Source organism: Delphinus delphis, chromosome 11 (assembly GCF_949987515.2).
Source record: "Delphinus delphis chromosome 11, mDelDel1.2, whole genome shotgun sequence".
Taxonomy (NCBI): Eukaryota; Metazoa; Chordata; class Mammalia; order Artiodactyla; family Delphinidae; genus Delphinus; species Delphinus delphis.
In genome coordinates this window covers 94,138,161-94,162,493 of record NC_082693.1, presented here as the reverse complement: position 1 = coordinate 94,162,493, position 24,333 = coordinate 94,138,161, and the positions used below count along the sequence as shown (strand labels likewise).

General features: G+C 39.2%; 1 protein-coding gene across 3 annotated transcripts in view; it reads left to right on the top strand.

The window, feature by feature from the left end:
* The window catches only part of MRTFA (myocardin related transcription factor A), a 199,854-nt gene that overhangs the window by 135,671 nt on the left and 39,850 nt on the right, over positions 1–24,333 (top strand). For 2 of the 3 annotated variants that reach the window (XM_060025712.1, XM_060025711.1), the window contains one exon: positions 24,138–24,203. In XM_060025712.1, coding sequence (XP_059881695.1) covers positions 24,138–24,203 — 66 coding nt within the window. Of the gene's footprint in view, positions 1–3,164; positions 3,192–24,137; positions 24,204–24,333 lie in introns of those variants that run through there. The other variant, XM_069541212.1, reaches the window with a different exon arrangement.

Below are 24,333 nucleotides of genomic sequence, written 5' to 3'. Positions count from 1 at the left end.
CACATGGTAGGCAGACAGTAAATATGGAACGAAAAATAAAACAAAGGGTATAGCTTGCCCAGTCCCGCCATACATCTTAGAGAACCATTCCATTTTAGAGATGGAGCCTGTCAGCTCTGGCCCCTTCTGTTTAGAGATGAGGGTGATGCCCTGCAGTCCTACAACTAAGTAATTAGCAGCGCAGCTGAAAAACAGGGCTCCTGAATTCCAGCCCAGTGTCCTTTCTTTCGTTTTTTGAAACAAGAATTTTTTTTGTTTATTATAAAGGCAGTAGTTGTTTAATGTAGAAAATTTAGAAGATACAGATAAACGGAAGGGAGAAAGAAAATAAAAGCATACTATTCCTACCACCATCCTTCCACTCTCCTCTGTGCACACGTTTATCTACGTGTTACATAATCGTGTGATGACAACAGCTTGCATTTACTGAATCTTATAGAATAAGCACTGTCCTCAGTGCTTTGCATGTATTACCTCATTTATTACAGCAACCCTACAGGATGAATACTTAGGAATGGAATTGCTGGGTCATATGGTAAGTCTTTGTGTAAGCATTTGAGGAACTACCAGGCTGTTTTCCAAAGTGGTTCTGCCATTTTATATTCCTACCAGCTACACAGGATGACTCTCCACAGAATTTTCAGATAAGTCTTTCTGCACCTCTGCAACATCTGATGACCCGAATCAGAAATCCCCAAATCTCCCCAAAGCTTTGTTATCCCCACTTTTACAGATGAGGAAATGAAGGCATAGAGATGTTGCGTATCTCAAGGTCGTACAGCTAGTAAGTGGTAAAGATGACCAAGATTTAAACCCAGGCAATCTAGCTCTAGAGCTTATATTCTTAACTACTATTCCATTCTGCCTCTATGCATAATATTTTATAATCTGCTTTAAAAAAAATTGAGATAAATTTATATACAGTAATGGTCACCCTTTTCAGGGGTACAGTTCAATAAGTTTTGGTAAAAGGTAAACCACCACCACAACCAAGAGATAAAGACAGTTTCTATCAAAAAGTTCCATTGTACCTCTTGGTAGGCAGTCTTCCTCCCTATTCCCATCTTCTGGCAACCACTGATCTTATTTCTGCCCTTATAGTTTTGCTTTTTCTTGAATTTCATATAAATGTGTAATCATGTAGTGTGTAACCTTTTGTATTTGTCTTCTTTTACTTAGCATAGTGTTTTTCAGGTTCGTACATATTGTTGTAGTTCGGAGTTTTTTTAAATTGCTGAGTAATATTTCATTGTATGGATGTACCACGAGTTGAAGGACATTTGTTTTTCTTCTAGTTTTTGGCAATTAAAGCTGCTGTGAATATTCACATACAGCTTTTTATGTGGTCATATGTTTTCATTTCTCTTTGTTTAAATACTCAGGAATGGGATTACTGGGTTGTATGATAAGTGTAAGTTTACCTTTATAAGAAATTTCCAGACTGTTTTCCAAAATAGCATTATCATTTTGCATTCTCCCCAGTAATGTCTGAAAGTCCCAGTTTCTCCGCATCCTCACCAGCAAATTATCAGTAGTATTTGTATTCTGATATTAGCCAAATAATTCTCTTCACATAGTCTTGTTGGGAAAAGATGTTGCTTAAATTAAGGATTTCTGATATGTTTTTTTCTTTTTCCTTTCCCTTTTTCTTTCATTTCCATTTTATAAATATTTATTGAGCATCTTACAATGCAAGAGGGTGGATGAGGATAAGTGACTCTACTCAGAGCCCCCGGATTGGCGCCTTGAGTAGGGGCCATGCAGGTGATGGTGAAGCGGTTGATTCTTATACTTCACCTCTTTTCCTACTGGAAAAAATTGCTCAGCGTGGAGGTTTTTGCTTCTCTGCCTCTACCCTGTATCCCTTGCTCAGCTTTCAAGTGCTTAGGAACCTTGTGGGGAGAAGAATATGGTGGCGCATCTGGCACCAGCTGTGCTGCCAGCCTTTCACCACCACCTGCTTTAAGTGAAAATGCCAGTGAGTGTCTGGTGGCAGCTATTTGCATAATTACCTGGGTAGGCTTTTCAATTCAGTCTGTTAGTATAGTTGCCCTGATTGCCTACTCAGCAGTTCGCATGATGTGACTCTGACATGTGAGGAGTAATATCAAAGGGTAAGGTAAGTCGAGGCCGACAACATAAGAGTATGAATCTCAGATTCTTGGTGGGCTGCCACTGTTGTCACAATACGTTGTCTCTGACACTAGCCAGCTTCTTAAGAGCCTTTATTTTCTTTCTAAATGAGCAAGTCAAGTATGTACTGAGCTATATCTTCTTTTAGAGATTTTATCAGCAAAATATTTTGCTAAGGAATATCTGTCTCTTCACTCATTTGTTCATTCATTGGGCACATTTGCTAATTAACCACTATGTTTGTGCTACCCTTCTTAGTGCTGTGATATAGCTTGTTTCAAAGTAAATTCTGCCTGAGTTTTTCTCTTAGTATCTTCCCCTCCTCCCAATTTGATATCTTTCATCTATAAATATTTTAAAAACAAATGTCAAGTGAAATAAAATAGTGTAGTGTTATAGCTCCTTGTTCCACTTCGGTGCAGACTTTGCACAAGAAAGGAGGGAGGTAGAGAGAAGAGGGAACCTGGTCATGTGATGCTGCCTGTCTGGCAGAAGCCTTTTGGTTCTGAGCAGAGAAACCAACTGTTTACTATTTTGGGTGAATGAGGTTGGTGGGTTGCTATGAGCATTTTCTCTAAGGGAACCCTCTTCTCTTGCAGCTCTGCGCATTGAAATCCTCCCAATCCTGCTTTTTGGCATTTGGGTAGAGGAGGGAGGTGTCCGCTTCGAGGCCCAGTGCTGACAGGAAGAAATGTTTTCCAGGAGACTTACTGATTCTGACCTTCTGCTTTTAATGCCACACTCCCTAAGTAAACTTGGGATCTAGCTGTTCTTGCAACCCTTAGGGCTACAGAAATGAAGTGCCCACTTTAACTTAAAGAGCAGTGCTAATCAAATCTTCTGCAAATAATAAACGGCCTCTTTAAAGAGTGAGGGGAGGAGGATGAGTTTGTTGCAGCACTGGCCTTTGGAGTCCCACATCTCCCCCAGGCTGGAGGAGAAGACCAGGATTTATCAGCCCACCTGCAGGATTCTGCCACTCTCATGGATTGTCCTGAAGCCGGGAAAGGACAGCTGCTCAGCAGTGTGCCTGGCCCCTTATCACAGCTTACGGGAAGGTTGGCATATTTATCCCTGTGGGATTTGCATGCTTTTGTTTCCTCCTCTATCTACTGCTGTCTTTTATCCCCTCACTGTTTCTCTGTAGCCATCCAAGCTTTGACTTTGGATGATTTCTTCTTCGGATGGTTTTTATTAAAGCTTATTGAGCACTTAGCAGATAGATAGCTGAGCAAGGACCTGTAGGGTCCTGTATTTCATGACCTGATGGGACAGTGTTTAGTATGTTTCACTTTCTTATTCCTTTTCTTCCACCCATGCAGAGCTCATATATCAAAACTAGATTATGGAAGAATGGAGAAAAATCTTTTCTTTGGTAAGATGGGATTTTTCCCCTGTATGTGGGTTGAAACACTGTTTTACCAATAAAACATACTCTGGCCATGGGTACTGTACAAATCAATAGGCAGCTATTGCTGATGACTTCAGTTTCTTTTGTTAAGTACTGAAAGCAGATAGATAACCTCTAAGATCTCGTAACATTAAGATACCATAATTTAAAATAAAATAACACTTGGAAGGCTTTTTATTTGTATTTCATGTTAGTTTTGGTTAGGGTGAACAATTTGGGCTGGCCTTACCGATCTTTTTAGTAATTGCAGAATTACATTAGAATTGCATCCAAGTGTATGGAAGATAGCAGGAAACTGTTTATTAGGTGAACGTCCATAAAGGAGCTTTCCCTTGTGAACATCCCTGGAAGTTCTGAAAAAACTGCTGAAACTGCTGGAAAAAAATTCTTTCAGAAGGGTTATGGGTTATGAAAAAAGGGTAGTGACTTTATCCAAATTCTATCAAATGTGAATGGAAAAGAATTATCAACATTTTCCCCCTCCTAGCTTGGAAATCCTCTATTATCCATTATCAGAATTTAAATACAATCTCTATTATCGGTTACATAAATGCTGCTTTTCTAAAAACTTGGATATTTCTTTTGAATTTTTGAGATCTCTTTGGGACTTTACTGACATTTGACAGGATGACTTGAGCATGTGGAATCAGCAATGAATGAGTTCATTGAAGAGGGGATGAGCGTTTATCAGTGCCCAGTTGGCAAAGAGATTACTTTAAAAAACTGGTTGAGAGGCAGTTGATTTTTCTTTGAATATCTAGAAGTGCTCTGGACTAATGTCAGAGAAGCACCATGGCAACATTAGAGGGAAGGTTGTTTGAGAGGCAGAGAGACAATGTGACTCCGGACTTAAGGCTTTGGGCTGCTACCGTTGACTTTCTGTATTCCAGAGGACTATAGTGTTCTAGATTCCCAGTCTGATCATTAAGAATATCTTTGTTTTAAGGGCAGGAGTGTATAGGAAATAGAAATACAGACTTCTTGTCATAAGTAGGGTCACAATGGTAATTTTAGACAACTGTCCTAAACAATCGACTGTATGTTTTTCTGGTTTTATACTGTGCTTAGAACCTTGTACTTAGAATTCTGTATGTCTTCTGGATCTTGAGAGGACTCACGTTATATTTTCTACAAATATATATACACATTGTTTTTTTAAAATAATTATTTTGTAAACTGCACAAAATAGATTGTGCATTAGATGTAAAAGATGCCTGATGTTACTCCTTTTGAGGTGAAGCAGGTGTCTGAAGGATAGTTCTTCCTTTAAATACGCAAAGAAGCTCAGTGGAAATAACTTCCTAGTCTTGTGTTTTATTATTGTTGTTGTTGTTTTGTTTGTTTGTTTTCGGTACGCGGGCCTCTCACTGTTGTGGCCTCTCCCGTTGCAGAGCACAGGCTCAGGATGCGCAGGCTCAGCGGCCATGGCTCATGGGCCCAGCCGCTCCGCGGCATGTGGGATCTTCCCGGACCGGGGCACGAACCCGTGTCCCCTGCATTGGCAGGTGGACTCTCAACCACTGCGCCACTAGGGAAGCCCCTTGTGTTTTATTATTATAGATAAATCCCTAATAATATTTTCTCTTCTTTCATGGTTTTAATTGTCTTTTCCTTTTCCTAATTAAAAAAAAAAGATTCTAAAAGCTGGCACATGTTTTTAGAGATAATTGTTTATAGGAGGCCATGTGTAATACTTTTCTTATTGTTTTAGTTGGCAGTTGGAAATGCCTAGAAGGATAGAGACCAGACTTTTTAATTTACCTTTTATGGCATTAGGACCTGTGGTTTTCTTTATTAATAGACTTTGGCAAGGATCAGATGTCCATTTTTTGGGAGGAGTGAGCTTGAAAGATTGATCAGCCTTGAAATTGATGTTTTGTGGTTTAATACAACCATCTGGTGCAGTATTACCCAGTACTACAGCTGTCTTGCCCACTATGGTAGCCACTAGACACCCATAGCTATGGAGACTTGAAATGTAGCTAGAGTGACTGAGAAAATGAATTTTATATTTTATTTAATTTTAATTAAATTTAAATAGCATATGTGGCAAGTGGCTACCATACTGGATAGCACAGTTCTAGACCCTTCACATTCTGACCTTAGCCAGCCTTTCCAGCTATCTTCCACCACTCCCTTTAATGCTCCAGCTAAACTGGAGTGTATTGGTTACGTTCTTATCCTTATAGTATTTCCTAGGCCAGGTCTTGGCTCATGCTATTCATCTTTAGTTTTTGGAGTCCTTCAAAGGTGACATATATGGTGCTGCTCCAATGAAGCTTATCTAATCCTTTCTGTACTCGAATAATTTATTATCTGCAAACTCTTAAAGCAGTTATAATACTGTCTTTGATTACAGTGACTTTGCTTTACGTTCCTTATCTTCTCCATTATATTTATAAATTCCTTGAGGGGGGCTTTTATAGTTTTTATGGTTGTATGTGTGTGATAGGCTTAACCTTTTCTCTTTTTTTCCCTGCAAAATGCTAGCCAAGTACATTTATACATAGTAGGTGGTCAATATGCATTAGCTGAGTCTATTGAGGTTACTGTGCACTAGAGGGCGGTATCATGCCCATAAGCAAAATGCAGTGTTTGTCCCAAAGTGACAGATATATTTTGAGCATTCTGTCTTAATTCAGTTTTATTCAATCTCATATTAATAATTATAGCCTTCAGAATAAACTCACATCTTTTAATTGTCAGTGATATTAATAAATAACCTTTTCACATACTTGTCTTGAATTCGATTCAGAATATGATTTTGGACCAGGAGATTGGTGAGATTCTTACTGGGAAGAAACTTAGTACATCTGAGAAACACTGGCCAAGGCATTAGGTGTCAGAGATTACTTCCTTGAGGGCAGAAGCCTTTTTGTGGTAGGCAGCTAGGACTGGATACTGAGCTGATAAGTCAAGAACCTGAAGTTCTTGGTTTGATCTTGCCAGTGGGGAGCTTGGCTAAGTGGCTCTAACCTTGGCATACCAGTTTCTCTTGTTGTACAGTGGGTATAATGTCTGCCGTCCTAACTCATAAGATCATACGTGTGAAAGTAGCTGTGTAAAGTATTATATAAATATATTGGGTTATTTTCCTTCTCAATTCCTACCTTTTACCAAGACATGTACATAGCAAGTGATTGATTTATGACATTTATTTTTCACCTTTTAGGTAAAGAATTTACTCTGTTAAAGGTTGCCGAGAGATATATTGATACAATTACTCCCACCTAGGCTGCACACACTGAGAAGTGATTATAGTCACAGTAGTTTGGTTAAAATATATCCTGGCCTTTGATGTTATGCAGCCTTAAAATAAACTGTATGTGTGTGTGTGTGTGTGTGTGTGTATAAACTACATATACGTATAGTGTAAATTCTTTGTTAGTCTCCTTTCTAGTGGATTTATTTTTGTATATCTTCTACCCTGCTTAATACTAACTTCAAATATTCAGAATGAGCCAACTGTTGTGAGGGTTTTTTTAACTCATTGTAGAAAACCAGGTTTTGGAAATATGCATTAGGAGATTTTCTTGCAGGGTTTGTGGGTTAGAAAAGAAGCAATCCGTTCTAGAAGGAGGGTAGTATAGTGGTTGTTTTTCGCTGAGAACAGCCATCAGTCTGGAGCCTTCTCTAGTAAATCATTAGCTGTATCAAATAAAATGTTCAGCTGAAGTTCATGCAATCTCACAGTTACTAAACACTCTTGCCAAAGAGAGTTGCAGTCATAATATCTGCAGTTGAATCATTTCCTGTTCAGGCTTGCAGGTGGGGGGAACTGTCTGAAACTGCAGTCCTGTAAGATTAGTTATAAAGAAAATGCCTTGGTGGGAGAGGCCTTGATGATATTAAATGACAGCCTAGCGAGTGTGTGGGTGGAGAAGGTACCCCGGGATCCTGGGACTAACCAGACTTTAAGGCATAGATCAGGATATGCAAGCCCACTCCCATGGGGCCATCTGACTAAAGCTTGTCTAGGGCGTTCAGATATGTGCTGAACACACTCGGGCACTGGGCCAGGCAGATGGCACATTCCTGTACCGACCTTCGGAGGCCTGCCAGGTTACAAAGCTAGCATTGGAGGCGTGGCTCTGCTCTGGCATGAACAGCCCGCGAGCCTGCATTTCATCTAGTGTTTGGTCCTCCCCAGTTGAAGGGATGCCTTGGGATCGGTTTGGTCTCTGAGTCCACTTAGGGGTTGCCACCTATTCTCATTCCGCTTGCCCCTACCCCATCTTGGAGTTGATTTTTATTGTCCGCACAGCCCCAGAACTGACTCACATCCTCTAAGTGATTCCTCCAGACTGGGGATGACCCAAGGTTAGCGTTTGAGACGCCACAACTCCCCTCCCGCCTCCCCCCCCCCCCCCACCCCCCCCCCCGCCTGTTGTCATTGACCCACATTTTTAGGTTTGACTAACCTTCCGTCTGAGAATAGGTGGTGGCTGCAAGTTAGGCTGCAGCCACCTGTCCCTTTATTTGCTTCATTGCGTCCCTTTAGCTGTGTAAATTCGGGTGAGATGCACTGCTTGGGCTTCACCTTGCCCACCCCGTCCCCTGCTTTCCTGTTGCCCTTTTGATTTTTTTTAATCTGATACTGAGCCTCTCCTCCCCCCACTCACACACCAATGGAGTCTCCTATGCTATTTCTGTCAGTTTAATGATCCCCAGCTGTTGCTGTAGTTCTGGCTGTTTTCATGCTCCAGAGAAGCAGAAGAGCCAGAGAAAGAGGGGTCTTGCTTGTGTATCACACAGTGCATCAGACAAGTCTAATGCACTTTTCTGAAACAACTACCAGGAGACTTCTTAGGGAAGAGTGTTATTACTGGGATGATTTGAAAATGCAGGAGGAAGGAAACTATAAGCTAGTGTCTGGGATATTTTAAAAATAAGCATTCTGCTGAAAGGTGTGGCATCCTCTGCATCACTCAAAATTATGCTAGAAAGATGTGGTATGTGATAACTGGGTAATCGGTTGATCACTTTGCATTCTACTTCCATTTTAGCTTTGGAGCTGGACTGTCCACTCTGAGCCATGGTGTGTGTTGAAGGAGCCAAACATCTAAATAAAAAGGAGGCTTCTATGATGGGAAAACACACAGAAATCATTCCTGAAGTGGCCAGATTTCAGTTCTGCTTTAACTTAATGCAGGTTTGTTTTGTAAAATTTTGTGTTGAGCCTGCAATATTGAAATGTTCCACTTGCAAATTTGACCACACAAACTTCAGGAAATACAGAGTTGCAGCTGTCCTGACAACATCCCCGCCCTTATACTTACTTACACGTTTACTTTTGAGATGTCTTTATTAAACCTGGGGGGATGGGGCGTGGGAAAATCCTACAGTAGTTGAATGGGCTACAGTATTATAATAGACTGGCTTTTCCTTTATGGATTTGGTCTTGAGAATTTTAACCCATCCAGCAGTTTTAGCTGAATAGGCTTGTAGCTTTCACACCTCATATGTTACATGAACTTTAATTTTATGGATCTCATTCTTCTACAGAAAAGAAAAAATTTGCTGTAGCCTCTATCAGAATTTATTTTTAAATATTCTTTTAATTTTTTTGTGAAAAATAGATAAAATTTTATATTACCTAGGATTTAAGGGTTGAGAAATTATTACCATTTTTTTCTTTAAATATCATGGAGAAGTTTACACATAAACATTAGAATTTTCAGATTGTGTGTGTGTGTGTGTTTTAACCCGTTTTACCAAATTTCTAATTTCTAATAACCTTTCTGCTCCCTAATTCTTCCCCTAAAATTTTTTTTCATTTAAAAATTATTTTAACCAGAATTTACCATTTTTTCATCAAAATGTCAGTTATGTGAACTGTCATTAATTATACAAACATTGAAAGTTAATTTCAAAAATGTCAAAAAGCTAAGTTGGAAGTACTTTAATAGAAAAAAACTAACTTTCCGAGTATTTACAGAATTTATATGAGAATATAGACCTCCCTTATTATTTCAGTCATGATTATCCTACTATGCTATATGTTTTCAAGTCCATATTATAAAGATATAGAAGGAATAAATACTCTAATATAGTTTTAAGGGAAAAAGTTTTTTGTCACTTCTGGCTTAACTACCCTGTTCCAAGTTTTGAGTCTATTCACCTGTCACCTGCCCTCAACAAAGTTGGGTGCAAAATGTCAGCACCAGTTATGCAGCAGGGAAGAGCAAATGAGATTCGAAGCTGCCCATGTTTTCTGGGTGAACGTGCAGAACTAATGTGGCAGGGAAAATGCTGTTCCTGGTGCCTTTAATGTTGGAAGGGTTTGTTCAGATGGCCCTGCCAGTCCAAAGGAAGCACATTCCCAATTTATCTCCACCCATTCAGATGTATGGTGCAAGTACATGTTATCCTCAGATCTTCTGTGATAGGGTTGTTTTGAGCATCGCCTTATAGATCCTCAGGAAAGAGACTGATGACATTGAAGTGGCTGGCAGTTTGAGATATGTCTGCTGCAGTCAGAGAAGATTACTTCAAGGGGAGGGGGGTGATGAGCAACTACCCAAAATGAAATGGTGAGCCTCAGCTTTTTGAGGATTTGGGGGTTTGATTTATTTACTTATTTATGTATAATTATTAATATTTTTGCTATGACTCTGGCATTAAATGTGATGTAATAGAAAAAGCACAGATTTTGGTATCAGGCCAACCTGTGTTTGAACTCTGGCTCTACCTCTTACTAGCTGTGCAAACAGTTACTTAACCTCTTTGAACCTCTTTTTCTTCATCTATAAAGAGAGGCAATACATACCTTAAATGTTGATACCATTGATAAATGAGTCACTGTAGTAGTGCAACCAACCCAGTGACTGCATAGTATAGGAAATCAGCATGTTCGATTCTTCATTTCTTATATCTTAGTTTCCTTCTCAAGACAAGCCTTTTCTTACTTCGGTGCCTTTGCACTTGCTATTTCTGCTGCCTGGAGCACTCTTTCTCCAAATCTTTTCATGGTTTATCATGCTGTTTAGGTTTCTGCGTAAGAGTCATCTATCTCCTCAGAAGGACCTTCCCTGTGAACTTGGTCTAAAATTGACCACCCACCGTCACTCCCTCTTCTCTTATTCCACTGTGTTTTTCTTCACATAATGTACCACCGGAAGTTATATGTAACTTATGTATTGTTCACACTAGGACATATACTCTGTGAGGGCAGGGACGTCAATCTGTCCATTTTACTGCTGTATCACCTAGCACAATGCCTAGCTTATAATAGGTGCATGATAACCATTAGTTTGATTAATTAATGAAGGAATCAACCCAGAATCTCCCTAGTACCAGGGAAGAACCCCTGGCAGATTGCAGAAAGGAAGTTGTACCAGGAAGCAGGTACTCTGCCTATTCGAGAGCCAAATGGGAAGTGGGCCTGTGGAGTTCTCTGGTATCCTTCCAGACTGCCTCCTGTCTCTGGGAGGAGCCCCTTTGAATGACCTTTACATGTGACCACTGTTATCTATAGTCTCTATGTCTTTTGGAATTTGAATAGAGGGGGGCTTTTCAATTCTAGAGTTCTGAAATGCCATAAACTATTCACTGAAATCACCTGGACTTTCCCCTGGTTGGTAAACATATAGATGATTTTTTCCAGCCACATCATGCAGATAATATAGTGTCATTTTTAAACATGGAGAACTGGTGTGTTTTATGAAAGAAAAGCACAACGTATGATAGTGGTTAAGGGCTCAGGTTGTCGATTGAAATGGAGCTGGGTTCCAATTTCTGTTCTACCCTTTACTTACCCTATGACCTTGGGCAAATTGCTTAATTTCTCTAACGCTCAATTTCCTCATCTACAAATAGTATAATAATAACAACTTCGGGACTTCCCTGGTGGCACAGTGGTTAAGAATCCGCTTGCCATTGCAGGGGACACGGGTTCGAGCCCTGGTCCAGGAAGAGCCCACATGCCGCGGAGCAACTAAGCCCGTGTGCCACAACTACTGAGCCTGCACTCTAGAGCCCGTGAGCCACAACTACTGAAGCCCGCGTGCCTAGAGCCTGTGCTCCACAACAAGAGAAGCCACTGCAATGAAGAGTAGCCCCCGCTTGCCGCAACTAGAGGAAGCCCGCACGCAGCAACAAAGACCCCAACGCAGCCAAAAATAAAAAATAATAATAACAACTTCCATGTAGCTTTGTTTTAAGAATTAAATAAGATGATACATGCATGTTTTTTACTGTTTTATAAGTATTATTACACAATACAGAGCCCCTTTATTTTGCGTATTTTAGTAGTTCAGGTTGGATTTTCATAAGCTTATCATTTGTAAATTACCAGGTTTACCAACCCAGGAAAATATCTCATCTCTGCCTGTATCCCTGCCAGTATTCAGATTAAATAGAAGCTATTTATAATTTTTAGTATTATTTCTGATTTCTAAAGCAGATCATTTGAGAGATAATTTAACTCATGTTTACACACTATATACAGAGATGAAAGAGAAATTTATGGGATTGTGAAAGGGTTGAATGAGCATATTGATAAAATAATCAAATTTGAAACTCACAGATGATTTTGGTATGTGTGATTTTAAAAAGAATTAGGGATTCCTGTCTTCAAGTCTTTGAAACATTACATTATTGTTTATTTGTTTATGCCACAAATCATTTTATAATTTAAATTTATTAGTAGACCATTATTATTTGTTCTTCATAGTTAATCATTTATAGGAATTAGTAATTTCTTTCTGTCCAATACATGGTAGCACTTCAGTTTGAAAAACTTGACCTTTGGGACTTCCCTGGTAGCACAGTGGTTAAGAATCTGCCTGCCAATGCAGGGGACACAGGTTTGATCCCTGGTCTGGGAGGATCCCACATGCCGCAGAGCAACTAAGTCCATGCGCCACAACCACTGAGCCTGCACTCTAAAGCCCGTGAGCCACAACTACTGAGCCTGCACACCACAACTACTGAGGCTGGCACGCCTAGAGCCTGTGCTCCGCAACAAGAGAAGTCACCACAATGAGAAGCCCGCGTACCGCAATGAACAGTAACTCCCGCTCGCTGCAACTAGAGGAAGCCCGCCCGCAGCAACGAAGACCCAATGCAGCCAAAAATAAATAAATAAAAAATAAATAAATTTATTAAAAAGAAAAAACTGATCCTTGATATGTTTTAGTAATTGATTTGTGTATCTTTCTGAAATAGTCAAATCCATGGGTTTTTTTAAATAAACTTTTTGTTTTGCAATAATTTTAGACTTACAAAAAAGTTACACAGATAGTTCAGAGAGTTCTCATACACCATTCACCGATTGCCCCTAATGTTAGCATCTTACATACCTTTGGTACATTTGTCAAAACTAAAAGATTAACATTGGTCACACTACTGAGTGAACTCCAAACTATTTAGATTTCATTTGTTTTCCCACTGATGTCCTTTTTCCGTTCCAAGATCCAGTCTAGGATACCACAGTGCATTTAGCCATGTGCCTTTTAGATGGTGGATCGGTAGGATCCCTCTCTGAATCAACTTTCCTTCTCTCACCTCTACTTCCTCCTTTTTGTCTTAACTCTGGATCTGACTTTTAGCAGATCCTTCGTTCTCTGGCAACAGATAAATGGACCCTTCTGGGTCCTTTTTTTTTTTTTTTTAAGTATTGACTTATTTGGCTGCACCTGGTCTTAGTTGTGGCACTCGGGGTCTTCATTGCGGCACTTGGGGTCTTCATTGCCACGCACTGGATCTTCGTTGTGGCATGTGGGATCTAGTTCCCTGACCAGGCGTCTAACCCAGGCCCCCTGCGTTGGGAGCGCAGAGTCTTAACCACGGGACCACCAGGGAAGTCCCCTTTCTGGGTCTTTTAACCACTGTTTTGGTATTGACAGCTCAGAACTTCAGGAGCATGCTTTGAACACTCCCTGTATATTTAATTTTGTTAATGAACGTGTGCTGATTCTTCTGCCTTTCTCTGCGTCTTGCTCTTTATACATACCAGGTTGTCTAGAGTCTGGGAACAGAGCGTGCTTCTTCACTGACTGCATGTTCCAGAACTGCCTTCTAAAAGGAAGCAGTTCTCCTCTCTACCTCTCCCCTCCCCTCCCCTCTCCCTCTTCCCCCTGCCCTACAACTTGGGACATGATTTTAAATAAGGAGGTTTTTTATATAAGGCCCTTTCACTCTGCAGAATAAAGCATCTAATTGGAGGTATGGTACCAGGTTCCAGTACTAGCAGTTCTTGCTCCTGTCCTAGAGAAAAGCTATCTCATGTAAAGACCTCTAGTGAAACATTTATAGTCTGTGTTACAGTTTTACAAAGCACTTTTCACATACATTAGGTTTTTTTGAGCTTCAAAGGGTAGGGGTTATTTTTCCAAATTGTATTATAGTGAGAAAGTCAAGGCTAAAAGACGTTAAGTGACTTGATTAGGTAGCAGCAGAGCCAGGCCTGGAACCCGTGTCTTCCCATTCTTTCTCTCATGTTTTTGGTCTGCCCTTAAAGGTCAGTTCTCTAAGTGTATTGCATTCACTTGGAACTTACAAAATATTCATGTAACCAACTCAACATGCAATGCTTGCCCCTCTCCCCGGAGTCATAGTTAAGTTGATAGTAAATGCTTTCTGGTTAAGAGTAGGACTAACTATAGAATACACTGGGCCTTTAAAATGCTATTGTTTATATTAAAAGCGTAGGCCAGAAATACATTTTTAGTGCTGTGTACGCTGTGCTAACCCATTCCGGCTGGTTTCCCAAGTTGACGGAAGAAAATTAATCATGAAAAGGACTAGAGAAATTTAGAACTTAGAGAGCTTGAGAAATTATATATAAGGAACAAAAGAAAAAAGAATTCCAGGGATGCTGTACGACAGGGTAGAAATGAGAACCAGGAAGCAGGAAGAGCAGTGGAGGGGAGTAAGGGAGCACAGAGGCATCTCTCCCCCTTCTTTGACATCTTTCTAGTCTCTCTCAGGAAGGGCTTATGAGAGATTACAGTAAACAGGGGCCCAGAGGAGTATTCTTTTCGGGAATGAAATCAGAAAATTACTCGAAACATTAGTTCAAGCTAATCATGGGGATAAAATATTTTTAAGGGCCAGTTTTTATGTTCACTCGTCCTACCCCACATAGAAAGGATCTTGTTTCTCTTTCTCTGTGACTTCCAGCGTTGGGTAGTCTCACCTTTGTATTCCCATAGCACCTAAAAAGTATGTAACTATTTGAATTTATATTTTTAAGAAACCAACACATCTTTTTATTATTTATGCATATCTGTGTAGCACACATAAGACCAAATGACTTGAGTTTGGCAGGGACCCTTCGTAGTGTGTGCTAGCTAAAGTTGCATTTTTCTGTGACTTTTTAAGTAAAAAATCTATATTGCAGACATCAATATCTTTCTTATAGCATTGTAGTTATCCGTTTTGAGTCCCTTTTCTTGCATTAGACTTAAGAATTCCTTGAACATGAGAACCATGTCTTATTCACATATCTATTTCTAGCGCCCGGCCCTGGCTTTGAGAGTACAAAAGATGTTTGAATGCATGGATTGAATCATGGGAACCGTCAGACCACTTGGTTGGGATGTGGTGTCTGAGTAATGTTTTCTTTGAAAATACTCTTCACTCTTATAAGTCCTTATTTGATGGTCGTTTCCCTCAAACAACCACTGAAGGCAGCGACTCTGTCTGGTCACTACTATATCCCCACAGCAAGCTCAGTGGCTGGCACGTGTAGTAGACCCTTATATTTCTTGAGTGAATGCCAAGGAAAGTTTTGACAGGAACTGAGGAATAACTGAATAAGACATGAATATGAGGTGCATAGGTGTGCTGACCAACTAGTATGTGAACCCTCGAGCAACTAAGCAAATATGTATAAAGTGACTAAATGAAACTGTGTCTTAACTTACGTATTTTAATACAGCTTACCCTGACGTCTCTGTTTCTCAAGGATTGTTAGTATCTTAAATAATTGACTCTGTAATAGTGAAGAGAATAAAAAAATCATCTAAAAAATAGTGAAGAGGAAATGTGGAAAGTTAGTTATCACAGAATATTAAAGGAGGAGTAACTGAATTCCAGGGTCTGACCTCTCTCATATCCTTTATTCTTTCTTGTAAAACTTTGATCACAACTTGTACTTATTTATATGTGATTTGATGTCAGTTTCCCCACTGGACTGAAAGCTTTATGTGAGCAGAGACCATAGGTGTATCCAGCCTACTAGTATGAACCCTAACGTATTTGTTAGATGAGTGAATGAGAGGATGCATGGAGGAGAACTCTTTACTCATCCCGACTCCCAATCCCTATTTTGGTGGTGATGCTATAAAGTAGCCCAGGCAGCAGAAATGAGAAATACCTTCCTCTGGGGGTACCTTCACCTACTTTTTAAAAATAATTAATTAATTTGAAAATTGAGATATAATTGACATAAACACCCTTCGCCTACTTTTATTCATATACTCTAATAATGAAATGGGTGGGTGTTCAGAGAATAGTCTCTGGTTCTAAGTGACAGGTGATGTGGTTTTACAATTTGGGTGATTTTGCAGTTTATAGGGTAAACTGAAGTATAAAAATACACCAATAACATAGGTGTAATTCACTGCTGCAAAGATGAATATTCTAATTATGAGCATGCTAAGCTTCACTTAAGGCTAAAACCCACACTGTTCCTTCTCTTCCCAGTAAAACACATTCTCCAGTTTGAAGCTAGAGGTGGTGTTGTCTATTGCTCAATTGAATTGTATCTGCTTATTTCTTCTGGGATTGGTACCTGAAGGTTAATGAGGAGGAAAAATGTACCAATTATTATGAGATCAGGCTTTGGGGATTTATAGAAAGAACAGAATTTGGAGTAAGAATATACTATCTGAAATTAGTTTTAACAATTAATATTTATGAAATAAGTGTGCTAGGCTATGTTTAAAAGAGAACTTAGAAGATGATGCATCATATCAAGTGCATTAGATTTAGATAGAAAAGTCACGGAAGTGAGCCTAGGGATACCGGATTTTATCTGTTTATTAAGTTGTTCTTTAGCCATTTTTTTCCCCTTGACATTTAAACCTTCAGTAGTAGACGACAAATAATTTTTCTGGAAGAAGTGTGTTAGAAAATGAAAGTCCTCTCCTGTTACAAACTTTTAAACAAATTTAAAACAAAATTTTTAACTTAAAAAGATTCAACCATTGTTCAGTACACACCAAAGGATGATGTGCTTTAAAAGCAGTTAATTGGGAGCATCAAAAGAAAGGTGAATTAAATCTGCGCAGTACTAGTTACTCAGCATGATTTATAATTGACATCATGAACATGGATGGAACATGTTTAATTTTCCAGTGTAAAGTGAATTTAAGTTACGCCAAAGTAGCATTAAATGGGGCAGCAGTTGTTAACCTGACACTGCATTAGAATCATCTGGCAAGCCTTTGAAAAACCCTGATGTCCAGGCCCCACTCCAGACCAATTGAAGACATTCTCAGATGATTTTATTTGGGAAGTAAAGGTTGAGAATCACTAGAATGGGGGAAAGAATACAAGGATAAGAATACAGAAGATTTGGTTCCAGTCCTGGCTTCTGTTTTCTAGTATTTTGTTGAGAATTTTTGTGTCTGTGTTCATAAGGGACATTGGTCTGTAGATTTGTTGTGATGTCTTTCTCTGGCTTTGGTATCAGAGTAATGCTAGCCTCATAAAGTGAGTTGGGAAGTGTTCCCTTCTCTGTTTTCTGGAAGAGTTTGTGAAGGATTCTTATTAATTCTTCTCTTAAATGTTTGGTAAAATTTACCAGTGAAGCCATCTGAGCCTTGGTTTTTCTTTTCTCCTCAGAAAAAGGAAAATCTCTTTACTTTTTATAGGTCTCTCTGGATATTCTGTTTTTTCTTGAGTCAGTTTCAGTAATTTGTGCCTTTCTAGGAATTTGTCCACTTCATCTAAGTTATCTAGTTTGTTGGCATATGGTTCTTCATAGTGTTCCCTTTTAACTTTCTTACTTACTATAGTTGGTGGTAATACCTCCTTTTACATTGCTGAGTTTTGCATCTGCTTTATGTCTCTTTTCTTGGTCATTCTGACTAAAGATTTGTCAGTTTTGTTGATATTTCTAAACAAAAACTTTTGGTTCCATTGGTTTTCTCTGTTTTTCTGTTTTCTGTATAATTCCTTTCTGCTTTAACTTTCTTTCTTCTACTTACCTTGGGTTTAGTTTGCACTTCTTTTTCTAGCTTCTTAAGGTGAAGGCTTTATAGTATGTATTTGAGATCTTTCTTCTTTTCTGATATAGGCATTTAAATCTATGAATTTCCCTCTAAGCACTACTTTAGATATATCCCATAAATTTTGATATATTGTTCAGTTCAAAATACTTTCTAATTTCCGTATTATTTTTCCTTTGACCCATTGGCTACTTAAGAGTGTGTTGTTTAATTTCTACATAATTATGAATTTCCCAAATTTTCTTCTGTTGTTGGTTTGTAATTTAATTTCATTGTAGTCAAAGAATTTACTTTGTATGATTTAAATCCATTTAAACTCACTAAGACTGATTTTATGGCCTAGTATATGACCTGTCCTAGAAACTGTTCCATGTGTGCTTAAGAAGAATATGTATTCTGCAGTTGTTGGGTGGAGTGTATTCAAGTTTTCTATATTCTTGTTGATTTTCTGCATATTTCTTCATTATCAAGAGTGAGGTAGGGCTTCCCTGGTGGCGCAGTGGTTGAGAGTCCGCCTGCCAATGCAGGGGACACAGGTTCATGGCCCGGTCCGGGAAGATCCCACATGCCGCAGAGCAGCTGGGCCCGTGAGCCATGGCCGCTGAGCCTGCACGTCCAGAGCCTGTGCTCCACAACGGGAGAGGCCACAACAGTGAGAGACCCGTGTACCGTAAAAAAGAAAAAAAAAAAAAGTGAGGTAGATTGTAATTCATGAGGAGATAAATCAAAAGATTCCTTATTCTAAATCATTTAAGTAAGTATCATGAAATTGAATTAAAACAAAATGGAGAAATCTTCTAGTTTTTTTTTTTTTTTAATATTTATTTATTTTGTCTGCGCCGGGTCTTAGTTGCATCATGCGGGGTCTTCGTTGCCGCTTGTGGACTTAGTTGCGGCATGTGGACTCTTAGTTGCCACATGCATGTGGGATCTAGTTCCCCGACTAGGGATCAAACCCGGGTCCCCTGCAATGGGAGCGCGGAGTCTTACCCACTGGACCACCAGGGAAGTCCCGAAATCTTCTAGTATTAGTTGTACCTTAGGAATGCCAGAAATGACATCTAATTTATTTTCTAGTATATTCGTCCTTTTTATTTTAGTATCTTAGTATGAGGGTCACTTTTAATTCTCATGAAAACTCATGCTTTCAAACTTAACTCCAACCAGGCCAGTCTTTCAATTGATCATTTCTGGGTAGTAATTTCCTCCTCTGAAGTATGAAAACCTCCATAACTTAGGGTCAAATATCTTAGCAGGGGTGGGGGTGGGGAGAGAAAAGATTTTTGAGAAGGCTTGTTTGCCTTTTGCTCTCCTCAAGCATGTAAACCTCACTGAGTTTCTGATACAGCACTTTTTGGACTAGCATATAATTTCTGGTCAAGGAGCATTTCCCTTATTTGTCAACAAGTTTATTTTGGAGCCTTTTTGTAACATAAATAGTCTGAAGAGCTGTGATCACATTTTGTCATTTGATTAGTTTGTCATTTGATTAGGTTTCATATCCAAATTTAAAGAACTGAGAAAAAGATTCATCAGTGTTTTGAATAGAGCTGAGTTAATGGAATGTTCCTGCAGTCAGAATCTTTGTTGAAGAGGTCTTCATCCTGAGCAAAGGACGATGCAGAGGGAGTGTTTTTGTTCTTTCCCAGCCATTCCCATACTAACCCTTTCCTCTTCTTTTCTACTTCCCTCATAACTTATACTTTGCCTCCCTATTCTAGAAGCCATGGTGAAATCAATAATGGGTAAATATGAATAAGGTAGGAGCAACCTACTGAGCTGCACATCTCCCTTTTCAGTAAAATCCAGAACTACTGACCAGTGGAAGCCATAGAGCTGGACTTGAGAACACAGCACTTATTTTTGCTTTTTCTTTCCAGACTCAGTTGACCCAATTGTTTGATGTGTTCATTTCTTGGGCATTATCCCTTGAACACCATCAGTATACCTCCATGGTCGTACAGGGCAGAAATATGTGAAGTTCCTTCCCTTGCTTTGATTTCCCAAGTAGCCAGTTATTCAAATAGCAGTTGATCACCTGTGTTTGAAACAAATGGAAAACTTGATTATTTTCATGGGGAATGGAGAACCTAGGTTCCCCTACTTTACGGTTTGTTTCTTTTTATTCCAGTCCTTTTCTGGCAGGCAACTCAGTTGATTCACCATGCATCAGCTTTAAAGACATCTGTTCATCTATATATAGGCTGCTTGCGCAGACCCATTTAGAAACAGATGATATATTAAATTTGTGGAATTCAATAACAGTGAAGGTATAAAGATGCATGCTTGTGCACAAATAGGTATTTTTGTTTAGTTTTTATTGACTTGGGGAATGGAGAGGAAATCTAAATGGTGATGTACAATAACATTATACGTAATACATAATATACATAATACATAATATGGTGTTTACTGAAAGTCACTTATTAAATGATTTGTTCTAAAATGAATAATCCTCAAGGCCTGGAAACATAAAGCCATTTTATTTAGAGTGCTTAGAATTAAGAGGAATTAAGATAGACTAAGGAAAGGGGAAATTCATATAAATATGCATTTCTTTGTAGCTGAAAGTCTTAGAAGAAGGATTGTTGTATATATACAGAGCCAGACAGATACATTACACCATAATTCTGAATTTACTGCTTAGGGCTTTTATTTTCCTCCTTATAAACATTGTTAGGGTTAGCAGGGGTTATACAATGTATAAAATAATACATACCTACAATCAAATTATAGCAATACCCAGAGTATACTGATAAAGGGTTAATTCTATTATGTAAATGGGAAACTTGGTCAGATTTCAGATAAGCATAGGGTTTGGAGTTAACTGCTGAGAGGCACAAGATGGAATTTTCAGATAACTGAACTTTAATTTCATTTAGTTTTAGAGATGGAAAAGGTTTATTAGATGAACCTTCCTCTTTGACCTAGAGCTGTTTAAAAAAAAAAAGCTCCATAAAAAGCTCGAATCAGAGTTAAATTTTTGCTTTCATGAAGCAAGAAGTTTTTCAGTCAGTAAGTTTGCATAATGGATCCCTTATGGCCCTATCTGTATATGGGTTTTTAGGAAGGCTGATGATTGATACTTCAAATTATTCTTGGATAATAGAGTTTTCATTAGTTATTGTTTTTTTTAAGTGTTCAGACTTACTTAATTGCATTAGGTTTCCCTGTTCTCTGAAATCAAATCAGTTTGTTATATTTAATCCTTTTCTAATAGCTCATCTTACATGGGGCCTTAGAAACACTCTAAAAGATGACAAATATATGCCCTTTTTTCCCCTCCTACTTTATCCTGCCTGGCCCTCCTCTTTCTTTCTTCCAAGGAGACATGTGGCACAGTATTAAGTACCTTCACTGTAGTGTCACAGCGACCTGGTACGAATCCCAGTTCCAGCACTTTTGAGCCATCTGACCTAAGGCAAAAGTTTAAAGGTTTGATCCTTAGTTTTCTCATCTGTAAAATGGAGATAATAATTGTACTATTCGCACAGGGCTTCCCCCCCCTTCAAAATCATTTAATTACAAGGCTGGATAACTGAAAAAGAATTTTCCATTAAAAACAGTTTCAGAGCTAGAAAGTATCAATAACAGGTTATAACTCTAGGGCAGTGACGTGATTGAATAGAAATGGCTTGAATCTTATGGATGCATTAATCTAGATTCGATGTTGGGTCAGAAATCTATTTACAAATTAAAATAATCTGTCTTGAGTTTTGTTTTCTTTCCGTGTCCATAAAATGAAGAGCTTTTCCTGATCACCAGTTTTTCATAAAACAGACAAGTAAATCTCGTGGCGCTAGCCAGAAAAGTTTACACCTTAGGAACTTCATAGGAAACTGGCCTCTTTCAATAGGCAGACAGCAACCCCTCATTTAAAATGAAGCTGTTCATCAATTGGTGACATTCATAGCTTCATCCTTCAACCTGCAGGATGCTGGTAGGATTGTCAGGTTTTAACCAAGTCATTTTCCAGCAAACATTCTCCCATATGTTTTGGAACTTTCCTTTGCATCTTAGTCTCTCCACATAACAGTTCCATTACACAGAAAGCCATTGTTCCAAGCACCACAGAGCAGCTCCCAAGTCCTGATGTAAAAAAGAGGGCTTTTTTTTTTAATTAAACAAGTGAAAAGCATGTCAGTCACTTAACATAGGGCTGACACATAGCAACACTCAATGACCCCTATTATAATTTTATTTTATTATTACTACTGCTGCTGATCTGTAATTTATTCTGAAATCAAGTTCTTAGATTAAATTTATTTTACTGAAACTGATCACCCAAACGTCTTTGACCCTGGCCTGAACCATCCATTTCCCTCATCCCCTTTGCCTTACCACAGAATGAACCCAGGTGATCGTACTCTGTGCCTGTTTATCTTATTAGCAGCACAGGCTTCCAAAAGACCCTGGAGAAGCAGAGAAGTAAGGAGCCCAGGTTCTGGAATCAGAATGCTTGGATTCAAAACCTGTTGTGCCTCTTATTAGTAGATCACCTTAGTTAACCTACTTAATCTCTCTGGGCCTCATTTTCCTTACCTATAAAATAATAATACCTATTCTCTCCATAGGGAAGTTATGAAGATTAAGTGAGTTAAAACATGAAAGAATGTAGGACAGTATCTGGCACAGAGCACATGTTCTATAAATGTTAGCTATTAGTGTGGCCGTTGCTGCTTTTATATTTTCTTCTGCAAGGCTGTCTTTATTTTTAACAATGTTGATCTGCAAATAATAATAATACCCTCCTGATTAGATTTCTCAGGCTGTATGTATCATCATTTAGAGATCCAGTTCAGTTTAAGAAACAATTGTTAAATGCTTACTGTGTATTAAGTGCTCTTGGGGGGTGGTTCATAGATTAGTAAGATATATTCCCTGCCCCCCCCCAGGAGTTTATAAACTGGTAGGAGAGAGAAGATTTATTTAGAGGGTAAGTATTACACAGGGCAAAATATCACTCTACTTTTTATAACAGATAAAAGGTAGCTCACAGGAGGCCTGGAGTAATTCTCAGTGCTGGGGAGAAGTGAGTTGGGAAGGTCAGGTGAAGAGTTGGGCATTTCCAGGTGAAGTGAATAAGGAGCTGGGAAAGTTCATGGTACCTGGAGGAAGAGGGATTGGACAGTCTTGATCGGGGTGACTGAGAGTGGGCGAGACACAGTGCTGTCACTGCAACACGAGGAAACGTAGTAAACTTGATGAAATAGGAGCGTAAGGAGGTGGCAGAGTTGAAGTTGGCTCAAAAGTTTTAGTATTAGTGCTGAGGAAGAGGGTAGTGATACCATTAAAGAGAAAAAGGATGGGAAGTAGATTAGGTTTTGGGGGGGGAAAGATAGGTTTTGGACCTGCTGGATTTGAGATATAGTCAGGAGAGACTAGTTACGGTTCTGCAGTTTTTGGAGGCCTTCTTAAAAACTGCTTTGTGGATGGAAAAGGCAGGCATTAGGGTAATATGGTTCCTAACAGATACAGGTCCCCCTCAGATGTGACTTGCAGGGACCTTATAATTGAAGACTTATCATATAAGGGAACTTCCCTTGACCCATGAGATCCTCTTAACCCTCCTTTTCTGGACATTTTCTCACTTAGTCTCTGAATGGAGGCTATGCCTTTGTCATTCTGTATGGTGTGCAGTGTGCAGTGGTAATACCCTTTAGGTTTCACTGGCATTTGAGATAGAGATAATTGGCTTTTTACTTAAAAAAAAAATTCCTATTAACTTGTTATATCAAGTCGTGTTGCCAGAGTAGAAATAGTAGAAACACCCATCACCCTCCCTTAGTCCGGATGTGCTTTGAATCACCTAGCTTTGTTGTTTCATGTCAACAGAAAAAGGCTCTAAGTGAAGAGGAAGAGGCAGAGAAGAGTTATCTTAATGGCAAAATATTTTCTGGTCCATGGAAATCCATTGCTTGCTGAAAATAGGTATAATTTTTAGATACAAAAGAAAAGATTTTACAAATAACCAATACTTCCTGATCTATCACTCGCTATACTTATGGTGGTAAACATTTGCTACCAGAAAGAAGGTGTAGAACATCTAGAAAGCTTTTTCTGCTGTGCGGTGGTCCTCATTATGTTTTCTTCGAGTTAAGAATTTGTGTTTTTTCCGTCTTGGAGGAGGACACAGTGTTGTAGAAGGTTTTGAACAAGAGGCAAGACTTTGGTACTTTGTGGATTGTTATCACCCAGCAAGACCCTTTGCAACTTCCTCTCGCCGCCCACAGCAGAATACGGAAACCGTGCTGTATCAGGCCACTTCTGCAATTACAGTCACAATTAAAGGGGATCCTTCTTTCACGCTACACCCTTCTGTTTCGAGGCTTTCTTTGCATTTGAAAATGTGTCTTTTGTGGTGGAATGCCCAACTGAGCCTTGATCTCCCCTCTCTCTTTGCTGCCATGCAGTGCTGCAGTTGAAGCTCCAGCAGCGCCGGACGCGGGAGGAACTGGTGAGCCAAGGGATCATGCCGCGTAAGTACCACTCTCTCTCCCCCTCTCAGCACTTGATAGAGTTGCTTTTAGGATGCGGTGTGTGTACCCAGTATGCCACGGGGAGAATCTAACAGAAAACAAGGCCTATGGGGTTCATTTTTCACTGCTT